Source organism: Dendropsophus ebraccatus, chromosome 6 (genome assembly GCF_027789765.1).
Source record: "Dendropsophus ebraccatus isolate aDenEbr1 chromosome 6, aDenEbr1.pat, whole genome shotgun sequence".
Classification (NCBI taxonomy): Eukaryota; Metazoa; Chordata; class Amphibia; order Anura; family Hylidae; genus Dendropsophus; species Dendropsophus ebraccatus.
Window position 1 is genome coordinate 106,750,361 of NC_091459.1, and position 12,553 is coordinate 106,762,913.

Genomic DNA, 12,553 nt, shown 5'->3' on the forward strand with positions numbered 1-12,553 from the left:
ATGACAGGCTTAATTTTTGCATAAAATATGCTGCAAAACCAGAAAAAAATTATATGTGTAGAATTAAAAACAAAACACTATTTTTTTTTTATTTGAGGGGGTTTTGTGTTTACGCCATTCGCCCCAGGGTAAAACTGACTTCAAGTTAGTATGATTACAAGGATATGTAATTTGTATAACTTTTATTTTATTTGATGGCTTTAAAAAAATAAAAAACATTTAAAATAATAAATGTTCCTTAAAATTGCTCTATTCCCATCCTTATAACGCTTTTATCCTATGTGAGGTGTCATTTTTTGCGCCATGATTTGTTCTTTCTAACGGTACCTTGATTGCATATATGTGACTTTCTGATCGCTTTTTATTACAATTTTCTGGATTTGATGTAAAAAAAAAAAAAGCTCAATTTTGCACTTTGGTGGCTTTTTTTAGGGGAGGAGATATTTTATTAATAAAAAATACATATTTTTTACACACTTACTAAAAGTCACCCTGGGACTGAATTGATACTGCATAGATCAATAAGATAGGCGATCTATTGCTCTGGCTTGCTGCAGCCAGGAACAATAGATCGCCGAGCCGGGATCAGCGGCATTACGGCGCAGACCCCCAGCCACAGCAGATGCAGGGATCGCTCCTCCACTAGACCACCAGGCATGGGAAAAACAGCCGTTTAAATGCAGCTGCTGTCAACTTTGAACATCTCCCACACACAATGGAGGGGATCAGAAACGGCATCTCCAGCCAAGGCAAGTAGTGATAAGTAGAGATGATTGAACATCGGGAAATCTTAGGTTCAATCGAACATTTTCGAACGTGCAGCATTTGATTCCCGATGTGTTCCCAGTCCGTGGGGAAGGAGGAGACAGCCCGAGTACCGCCTGGAATTCCAGTATACAGCCTATTATCTAGGCTATATCCCAGAATTCCAGGCGGTACGCGGGCTGCCTTCTCCTTCCCCACGGATCGGGAACACATCGGGAATCAAATGCTGCACATTCGAAAATGTTCGAGTTCAATTAAACCTAAGATTTCCCCATGTTCAGTCATCTCTACTTATCACTACTCGCCTTGGCCGGAGATACCGTTTCTGATCCCCTCCATTGTGTGTGGGAGATGTTCAGAGCCAGGAAAGAAGAACAGCCCTGTAGCACGGTAAGCACAAACACACACACAACAAAGTGTCACCCCTGCCCACTGTTGCTGTATCTGATCATTGTCCCTGTTTCTAGTTTCTGTACCTAATAGTCGCCTCTGCCCCCTAGTGCTGTACCTAATAGCCATCCCTGTCCCGTATTACTATAGCCAGTAGTAGAGCAATCCCCTGTTGTTGTACCTGATCTCTGCTTCTGTTAGCGTCCCTTACCTAATAAAGTACTGACACAAGCCTTAGTAGAAGACAGTAGTAGAACCCCCCCAGGATATATATACTGGCTGCCATATTTGAATAAACAAGATCCACTTTGACCAGAAACCATGTCAGAGTGTTTAATTCTTCTCCACTTGCATAAATAACACTTTATAACTGTTAATTTGGAACAGTCAATATAACAGCACTCTTGGGCTGGGTTCACACTATGTATATTTCAGGCAGTATTTGGTCCTCATGTCAGGTCCTCATAGCAACCAAAACCAGGAGTGGATTGAAAACACAGAAAGGATCTGTTCACACAATGTTGAAATTGAGTGGATGGCCGCCATATAACAGTAAATAACGGCCATTATTTCAATACCACAGCCGTTGTTTTAAAATAACAGCAAATATTTGCCATTAAATGATGGCCATCCACTCAATTACAACATTATGTGAACAGAGCCTTTCTGTGTTTTCAATCCACTCCTGGTTTTGGTTGCTATACAGCCTCACAAATACAGCCTCAAATATACATAGTGTGAATAAAGCTTTATAAAGGTGCATCCACTTTACATGATTGTCACCGCTATTACTGTAACTTGAAAGATTTGCTGCTAAGCATCCTAAAAAGTAAAAAAAAAAACTTTAGGGTGTGTTCACATATATTCGCAGCGGATTTTACTCTGCGAGTTTGCAGCGATATCCGCTGCAGATACGATCTCTGTCATTTTTAATGAGAGTACATACTCACAGCGGGATTGTCATCCCATTATGAGTATATAAATGCCGGCCCCCTTAGCCTAGCGCCACCCGGAACATACTTTACCTGCTCCATGCTGCAGCTGCATCTGAGGTTCTCGGTCCCCATAGGTCCCGCTCAGCCAATCAGTGCACGGCCCTGCCACAGTCAGTAATTGGCTGGGCAGGACCTCCGGGAGACTAAGGTGCAGCCCCCCCTTCCCCCAATAAAAGTTTAAATCACCCCCTTTTCTAAATGCAAAAAAGTTTGCTATCGCTTGGTCACATTTGTGGTCACATCACATCCAAAAAAAATTTAATAAAAGGTGTTGAAATACGCATGCAATAAAAATCAATAAAAAGTACTGATCCACAAAATGATGCCTCAAATGGCCCCGTAGTCCAAAAAATAAAAGCCTTATAAGGTTCAGAATACAGCAATTTTAGACAGTTTTTAAAAAATAAAAATAAAAAAAGATAAACTAAACTAAAATAAGAGTTAAAAGAGTTGCCTATTATACACATACTGACTTGTGGAGCATAGATAACATGTTGGTATTACCACAGGATGAATGGCGCAAACACAAAAACCTGTAAGATTCTTCCTTTTTTTTTCTTTTTTCTTTTTGAGTCTGTTATTGCAAAGTACAGTTGGTGTTACAAAGAGCACAGTGCTTTGTGTAACTGCGCATGCGCCGCCTCCTGAACCTCCCCCCCGCGCGCCGATGCAAAGACGTAGCCGAGTCCGCCCCGTCTCTGTTGTGTGGCCTCTCAGCACCGCCCCCGCCCCGTGTTAGTGACGCATACGGCCTTCCCTGCCTCTCCTGCCTGTCACCACCCCCCCCTCTCCGCATACCATGGTGGCACCATGCCAGGATCCAGGAATCAGCTTGCCTTCTTCTTTACACATGCGTCGATGCTCTCTGTTGCGCCCTGATCCCACGCAGGCGCAGTGACGCAATGGGCTAGCGGGAGAAAGCCGGTCGCGTCAGCTTCTCTGCAGCTACACGAATGTATAAATAGTTGGGGGGGAGGGGGGGAGTGGGTACAGAGTCGCTTTAAATGCGATGAGGAAAAAAGAGGTGCAGAAAACATACAGTAACTGGCTTGGTCCTTAAAGGGTTAAATGCACTAGTCAGCTCTAATGTATATTCCTGGTTATGACATAAAACCCAGTCAGACCATGTTCACACTGTCTATGCCATTATCAGAATCCAAGAATCGAGGTATTCTACCTTAGGGTATGTTCACACTGAGTAAAATAGGCGGAGTTCCGCAGCGGAATTCTGCCTGCCTCAGTGTGTCATTGCATCTCTATGGGAAGAGCGCGCTCCTCCACTGCCGCCTCTTTCTGCTCAAAGAAGTGACATGCCGCAGAATTCCGCCTATTTTACTCAGTGTGAACTTACCCTTAATGCACCGAAGCTTGTACCGCAGCAAAGGAAGGCCATCTGGATCCATAGAACTGTACAGCCTCCATTCTGAGCTCAGCGATCTGCTCAGTGTATGAACCCAGTGCACCCAGAAGCAGTGCGCTCTGTACACTTCCTGTAGCTGGAACTTTCTCTTTCATACTTCACAAACACAATTTATTATTCGTCTCCACGCATCAGAGACAATACTGAAGGTTAGTACATTCATGACGTTGCATTGTATCTTTGTTTCTTCTGTTACTGTGCTGTTCTGTGTTCTGTCTTTTTATTTTATCTCGTTATCTTTTTATTGTTTCCTAATATATTTTCATCACATACTGTAGTTATAGCTTAAAGGGGCAATCGTATCATACAGCACGTCAGTGATTCAGATGTAAAACAAATTGGAGAAACCTACTGTAAAGTGCCCAGAAACAAATTGTACATTTTGATGATACATTAAGCCATCTGTATTTGTATTCTCGCAGAGTGAAGGAGATGAGACATTTCACCAGCTGATAGTTAAACTGACTTGTTTATTGATCGATTGCCAGCAGAACATTGGGCCACATTCCTGCCGTAGTATTTTGATCAGTATTTTGCATCAATATTTATCAGCAAAAATCAAGAGTGGGTGAAAAACACAGGAGGGATACAGATTCTTCCAGCAAAGCTTTTCTTTGTGTAGGTTCCACAGTTTTTTAACTTAGGCTATGTTCACACTATGATTTTTGTGCCTATCTTAGATGCCCATTTGCCTTACCATCCTTGCAATCATTATTATAATTTTTTTGTCTCTGTAAATATTTTTTTAGGAATTTGTCTATTAGAAACTGATTGTATTCTTTGTGTTACTCATTATACTTCTGTAAATTTTCTTCTGTAAGACGGTCCTTATCTCTTCTTCCTTGCATCTGAAACTTTTACCAGGCAGAGTAATTTTTTTATACAGCCTCTGCAGGAATACTTTTAGCGCATCCCATACCACTCATATGTCAGGGGTAATTTTTATTAATAAACCAACATTTCTCAGTTTCCTTTTTGATATTATAATAATTTGTTATAATTTGAGTTATAGCAAATATATGCAGCTTACGTGACCACTAGACAGTAGTGGATAACTGAGCCGGCAGCCTAAGCTGTGTCTTGCCGTTCTCCATACCCCTTACACACCATGGGAGAGATTTATCAAACATGGTGTGAAGTCAAACTGGCTCAGTTGCCCCTAGCAACCAATCACATTCCACCTTTCAGTTTCCTAAGTGTCTGTGAGGAATGTAAGGTGGAATCTGATTGGTTGCTAGGGGCAACTGAGCCAGTTTCACTTTATACCATGTTTGATAAATCTCCCTCCATATTTACAGCTGCCATTAGGCCTGACACTGCTGCTTTTCCTTATTCAGCATCTTCCAGGGAAGCCTAATCGATCTCTAGAAAAGTTGCTCTAGGACTAGCCACACTTGCCTCCCTTCACAGCCTGGCATCCATACATGCTATCTAATAGTCTCTTCCACTGGGTTATGGACGGCGGAGGTCACCTACCTACCCCGTTCCAGCGTCAGGTACCGGATCGCGCTGCCTGGTACACCCGTCCCACGGCCGCTTCCTGGTGTGAGCTGCCGCATTAAATGTGACGTCTCAAGGCAGCTCAGCCATTCAGCGGTCAAGGCAGGACTTTGCTACGGCCGCAGAAGGGCTGAGCTGCCTTGAGACGTCACGCCTCATGCGGCAGCTCACACCAGGAAGCGGCCGCGGGACGGGTGTTCCAGGCGTCGCGATCCGGGACCCGGAGCTGGAAGCGGGGAGACCAGTGACCTCCACCGTCCATCCCCGGCCACAGCTGAAAAATACGCCTGGGCCGGAGTACCCCTTTAAGGATAGCGGCACAGGAGGGTAGGAGGAGGAGAAGCAAACATTTATCAGCTACATCATGCTATGTTACCCCTGCGGTTATAAAAAAAAAAAAAAAAAGATGACCTGTTGAAGGTCTACAGCCAGAACACAAGCTTGGTGGCTGACTATTGGAAGTATGCCAACTGTATGTAGCTAACAGCCTGCATGTTATCACCCTAAAAGGGAATCTGTCAGCACTTGACCCCAGGTGCCGACAATGCTCTGTGGGTGGTATAACATCATTTAGCAGGTTACCTGTGGCTATTTTGTCGGTGGAGGGGGTGCTTTACAATATCGATTTTTTAATTGTAATCAAGAGATCGAGAGTTGTGGAGAGGTGACTCTTGATTACAGTTAGAAAAACAATATTGTACAGCACCCCCTCCACTGACAGAATAGCCACAAGTAACCTGCAAACTGATGTTATACTACCTACAGTACAGGATCGGGTCTGGATGCTAAAAAATTCCCTTTAAGATGGATTCTTACTCGACACTTTATTACCATCAGTCATCTGCAGCCAAAGCTGGGCATTTTCTTAGCAATGCTACCGTATTTTCCGGCGTAAAAGGTGACTGGGCGTATAAGACAACCCCTGACTTTTAATCAGATTGTCAGGGATTCGCCTTATACGCCGGAAAATGTTAACCCCTGCCTGACCGCAGCCCTGCTGCGGTCAGGCAGGGGTTAACTGCAGCTAAGCTAATGAAAAAAACAAACAGTTAACTCACTCGGGCCCTTTCCTGGCCTCCGTGCGTCTCCTCCTCTGCTCGGCTGCTCAGGAGAGCTTCGGAAGAATGACAGAGGCTTCGGGTACTTCCGGAGCCTCCCGAAGCCTCTGTCATTCTTCCGAAGCTCTTCCGAGCAGCCGAGGATCTCCAATTAGACGCTCGGCTGCTGGGGAGAGTTTCGGGCATCCCCGGTGCAGTCAGTGTACGCAGGGCCGGCCTTAGGGTAGACGGCGCCCTGTGCAAAACTTTCTTTTGGCGCCCCCCCCCCCTAGACTAAATCCTACTACAATGAGTGCCACCCCTAAACCCTAGCGCACAGGAGGACACAAAAGTCCTCCTCCGTGGCCAACCATGGCCTTTCTGATTGCAAGGGGCAGCACAAGGATGTACTCCTATCATGAGTACAATATGAGTACTATACTCACTACTAGATGCTGGGAAAGCTGGGTGACCTCCACTGTACTGATTACAAGATGGTGGGAAAGCTGGGTGACCTCCATCATACTAACTACAGGATGCTGGGAAAGCTGGGTGACCTCCATCATACTGATTAAAGGATACTGGGAAAGCTGAGTGACCACATCACCCTGTTTCTTTCTTTTTAATTTTTTTTTTTTATATGATTGTCTGATTAAAGTTTTTCACAAGCCTGGGGATATATTTGGCAATTCCCAGTTGTGTGACCAGAAACCACCTGTGGCATGACTCCATCACTCATATAGGTGAATGAGGTTGCATTGACCATGACCCTGCATTTTCCCCAGTATTATTGCGAAAACCATGTGACTAAATGTATTCCTGTGGACTGCGGCTGCTTTGAAACAAGAAGTCTGTATGTAGCCCAAACCTTATAGAGACCGTGCACAAACAGCTTCTCCGTCCATAGAAATCATTACTCTTTATGATGGTCCATAATATGTGGATAGATCATGGATGCAGGGATGTATTTACTTCTAGGTATCCGTGGTCCGAAGCCTAGGGCAGCACAAGGAAGCAGGGGGAAGGAAACAACTTTTCTTTTTTTTTTTCTAGTCTCCCTTCTTGCCAATAAATCTGGTGTCTTTTCGAAGAGGGGTATGGTTGCATTGTTCAGGTCTGGTGTGGCGGTGTTATCCAGTCACAGTATGGCGGTATTGGTCAGGTCTGGTATGGCGATGTTATCCAGTCACAGTATGAGTGTATTGTTCAGGTCTGGTGTAGCGGTGTTATCGAGTCACAGTATGGCGGTATTGGTCAGGTCAGATATATCGGTGTTATCCAGTCACAGTATGGGGGTATTGGTCAGGTCTGGTATAGCGGTGTTATCCAGTCACAGTATGGTGGTATTGGTCAGGTCTGCTATGGCGGTGTTATCGAGTTACAGTATGGCGGTATTGTTCAGGTTAGGTGTGGCGGCAGTAACTGTGACGCCTGAAGGTCTTACCTATCAATCTACCAGTCCTGATGCTAATTGGTGAGTGAGGATGGGGCGTCCTCAGGTTTAGTGCTTAGGGCAGCAGCAGCTGGTAATACGGCCCTGGATGGATGACCATATAGACTAATATGTATGGAAAGAAGCCTTACCAGAGGAAACAATCTATAGGACTTGGCTGCGCTGGTACAGTAGTCTGCATATTATTCTGTTTCCCATACCTGTTTAGTCAGTCATCTGTGCTGATCAGTCTGCTGCTGCGGCTGCTGATCCCTCTGGTTTCCTGATAACATGAACAATAGTCTGTTGTAGCACACTGAGGATGTGGCTGCTGCTATCTCCCTGTGTTCTTCTTACACCCTCCAGTATCTACCTCCCCTTGCTTGGTGCACCTCATCAGGATGTTGGGTGGGATTGATGGATATGGTGAGAAGTCACTCGCCTGTCTGTATCCCAGCAATGTAGCAATTACAGTAGAGAAGGACAGAATCACAGAGGAGACTGAGGTCCTCTCTACAACACTCTGCTCCCTCCAGCGCCTCCTGCAGGGGGTCACTGTGTATGATGAGGCACAGACAGTTTGGGTGCTGGTGTTTTTTGCTCCCTAGCAGGAGACACTGGATCCTGTCGGTGAAGCTGGGTATGCATGAGGACCGTGCAGTCTATTGCACTTATACTGAGGCTTTGTGAGTATGCCACCCGTGGGTCTCATTGGGGGCGGGGCTTATTGACAGGAGGCGAGGCTTACCGGCACATACCCGGAACATCAATGTAACGAGTCCCCAGCCTTGGTGGGCACCGAGAGCCCCCACTAATGTCCCTACTGGCTGCACATCTAACTTAGAAACAGGAATCTCTAAGTAAGATGTGCTGCCTGTCTGCAGGAGCGCCCCAAACAAACCACCACAGGAGGAGGGGAGGCGGACGGCCAGGGGGCGCTCCAGCAGACACACAGCACATGTAACTTAGAGATTCCTGTTTCTAAGTTAGATGTGCAGCTGTCAGTGTCTGCCGGTGCGCCCCCTGGCTGGCCAGGAGTGAGGAGTAAGCGCCCCAAAGGCCGGCCCTGAGTATACGTCACTCTGGCTGCGCCAGCAACGGGAGTGGAGGAGAAGAGAGTAGAGTCCGGGAACGGGCCCGGGTGAGTTAACTGTTACGGTTGGGATGCGGGCCATTTTTGAGCCCCCCCCACCGTATGGGGCGACCCTACCCGGCGTATAAGATGACCCCCGGCTTCTGACCAGATTTTTCGGGGTAAAAAAGTTGTCTTATACGCCGGAAAATATGGTACATGGCAGATAATGGCTATGTTCACGCATCCCAGGGAGCCGATTTGATGGAACTTTTATCTACTAATATACACGTTTATGAGCATCATAGAGGAGACTTTAGCTCGCAACACAGGAACTGTAACAGCCAGAAGCTCTGTGGCATCAGCGTGCCCACACACTTTATGGTAACATCAAATAAGCCCAGACAGCAGGCATTATAAGCTGACTCACTCTTCTTCAATAGGTTTGCATGTTAAAACAGAATATTTAAGCAAGTTCTCATTTTTTTATAGAACAGACTTCTGATTTCTGAGTGATTTGAGGACAGACCGAGTAAAAATAGGCTTCCTGTCTGCAGAAAATGCACAGCTTCCAAAAAAGTCTCATTTATACTTAAGTACTTTGGTCAGTATTGGTAAGTATTTTGCATCAAGTTTTAGAAGGAGAACATAAAAATTGATTATAATAGAAATACACGTACCTCTTCCACAATTTGGACCCATTGCTGGATCTTACTTTCAAATACTAATTCAAAAGACTGACCAAAATATGCAAGTGTGCATGAAGCCTTATAATCATTAAGTAGAGAGTGGAGTGGAAACATACTGTAAAGTAATTATTTTAATTATACGTGATGAGACTATAGTACACACATGAAAAAAACCTAGAAACATCAATTATGTCAGTAGAAGTAGACTACTTGGTCCATCTAGTCTGCTCTTTTTTTACTTTCCTATTATGTTAGGATAGATATAGGTTTAAATTCAATTACTCTAGATTTACCTACCACATCTGCTGGAAGTTTGTTCCAAGCTTCTACTACTCTTAGGGTATGTGCACACTCTTGGCGGATCACTCACTGCGGATTCTGTAGCTCGCCCCCGCTCGCATCTCTGCTGGTCCCATCAGCTTCGTTCTATGGTTTGCGAGATTCCGTCGTCTGCCCAAAGAATGAGTGGGTTCATTCTTCAGGTAAACGGCAGAATCTGGCAAACCATAGAATGAATCCTATGGGACCAGCGGAGATGTGCGCATCCGACAGTGCCTGTGAGTGGGGGACAGCTGCAGAATCTGTGGCGGGTGATCCGCCAGGATCCGTAGTGTGCACATAACCTTACAGTAAAAAAAAATTCCTGTGTTGTTTCTGATCTTTCCCCAACTAACCTCTCACTGTGTCCTCTTGTTCTTGTGTTGTTGTTGTTTTTTTATTGTTAACACTTCCCTCCTGAACCTTATTTAGTCCTTTTACATGTTAAAAGGTTTCGATCATGTCCCCCCTTTCCCTTTTTTTTCCTCCAGACCATACAGATTCAAATCCTTAAAGGGGTATTCCCATCACTTAAACTTTTGTTACGTTATTGGAGATGCAGAAGATGCTTTCTCTCACTGTCATATTGACAGCGGTTGCTAACCACCACTCTCCGCTATGGGGGACACAGAACTGGACACAGTATCCCACATTTGGTATCACTAAAACTCTATACGGCAGGATCACAATCTCCCTCTTCCTACTGGTTATACCTCTAGCTTTACAGCCCAGCATATAATTTACTTTCCCTACCACCTGGTTGCACTAGTGACTCATTTTCAGAAAGCACTACTCCTAAATCCTTCTCTTCTGAAGTCTTTACTGAACTGCAGAAGTATTCCTTCAAGTATTCTTCAACTGCAAGTTTACATTTGGAAACATTGGACTGCAGTTTTAATTTTTTTGACCACTTTTCTAAAAATGCTAAATCATTTTCCATATTACTGACACTTCCAGGAATATCAGCCCTATCGCACACTTTTGTGTCATCAGCAAACAGACAAACCTTACCTACCAAACCTTCTCCTATGTCACTTACAAAAAGACATATAAGTAATTTCTTACATATATTTTGCAGGCTTTCCGAAAATGCCTAACTCCACTGGGATTGAAGAGTCAGTTCAGCTGTTCCAGTTTATCATTTACATCCCAACGTTCATCTTTGGCCTTCTCTTTAACATGTTCGCTCTCTGGATGCTTCTCTTCAGGATTCGGAAGTGGATGGAAACCACAACATATATGGCAGCTTTAATAATCTTTGATTCCTTGCTGCTAGTTACCCTCCCTTTTAAAATAAAAGCATATCATGTTGAGGATATGTGGACACTAGGATCTGGTGTCTGCAGATTCCTGGAGAGCCTTTACTTTGTTAATATGTATGGTAGCATCTTCATATCCGTATGTATTTGCATGGACCGTTACATTGCAATACAATTCCCATTCTATTCTAAGTTATTGAGGTCTCCAAAGAAGGCAACTGCAGTCTGCATCTTGGTCTGCATTTTTGTGTGGGGGGCATCTAGTGGTTTCATTTTTCATCTTCGGGAGAGAAATAAATTGCATTGTTTCTATGGGTTTTCAGCTGCAACTTGGATGAACGTTAAATTGGTTATTATCCTTGAAACTATTTTTCTCCTCAGTGCCGTCATCATCACATTTTGTACGGCACACATACTTCTTACACTTAAGAAGAAAAGCCAAAGTAACTTTGATTATTCTTCCAGAGGTCAAGAGAAGTCAAGCAAGATCCTTTTGGCCAACTTACCGACCTTCCTTTTCTCATTTGGACCTTTTCATTTGTCTCTGTTATTGTATTTCTTAGTAAAAAACAACTTCATATCACAAGTTTATAAACAGGATTTGCGCATCTTCATCCAAGTCAGTCTTTGCATCGCTAACACTAACTGTTTTTTGGATGGTGTATGTTATTACTGCGTTCTCAAAGAGTTTGTAAGGTCAAATAGGTAACTTATGAAAAAAGCCCCTATTACACTAAACGATTATCGGCCTCAAGTTGCCGATTATCGACGGCTCAGGCCGATATTCGTTTAGTATAAGTCATGTGGAATAGCAATGATCAGCTGACATGCACAATGTTTCAAATATTCCGTTGTGTGCAGCGACGGTCTGCTTCCGACATTCCTATTGCACAGAGCAATGAGCAATGCCCCCCCCCCCCAAAAGAAAATAAATAAATAATAATAATCGGAAGATAATTCAGGAGGCCTCTACCGCTCCTGCCCACTTGCTGTCTGTGGGTGTAATAGCACAGGCAGCAAACGGAGAACAAGGCACTGAGCTGACAGGTGGGTACTTGTTTCCCCCGGATCATTGTGTTGTGTAATACATCCTGAAAAGGCAGCATTGCTTAATCATTTTTTGAAGACACCTCTTGTTTTTTAAGATGGCCATGTAGCTTTGATAAGTGAACAATGGTAGCTATTACTGCTGACTCCTGTTCTGAAAGTGAGAGGTGAATAGGCTGTTTCCAGCACCCCTGATGGCAACTAAGTGGAAAAAGGTAGAGAACAACATCTGAATACACTCATCGTTTTGCAGACACTGTCCTTTATTTTCTTACATAGACATACAATAGTCTGTGTGGGCTTCGAGGACTCCAACACCCTCCACTGATTATGACAGCTGTTTCACACTTTAGTTAACGCTTTCTTCTGAGGAAGTGCTAACTAAAGCGTGAAACAGCTATCATCATTAGTTGAAGGTCTGAGGTTGGCAGCTCCTACTGAAATTGGTGGGTTTAGCCAAAGTTTGCCTGATGTGTATGGTCACCTTTAGATTTCTTGCTGTCCTATGAGGAGGATACATATGTTTACTACAAATCCCATGATAAATTACTACCCCCTATCCTAGTGAAGTAAAACTGGTCTTAGTTGAGGTGGACCATTTAGCTGCTGGGGTACATAATAGAAGCATT

At 44.2% G+C, this 12,553-nt stretch overlaps 1 protein-coding gene across 1 annotated transcript; it reads left to right on the forward strand.

The window, feature by feature from the left end:
* Nucleotides 1-3,688: 3,688 nt before the first annotated feature.
* Nucleotides 3,689-11,610, forward strand: LOC138794984 (G-protein coupled receptor 55-like). The gene is made up of 2 exons (XM_069973922.1): nt 3,689-3,719; nt 10,697-11,610. The coding sequence occupies exon 2, from the start codon at nt 10,708-10,710 to the stop codon at nt 11,584-11,586; it is 879 nt and encodes a 292-aa protein (XP_069830023.1). The 5' UTR covers nt 3,689-3,719; nt 10,697-10,707; the 3' UTR covers nt 11,587-11,610.
* Nucleotides 11,611-12,553: the final 943 nt, after the last annotated feature.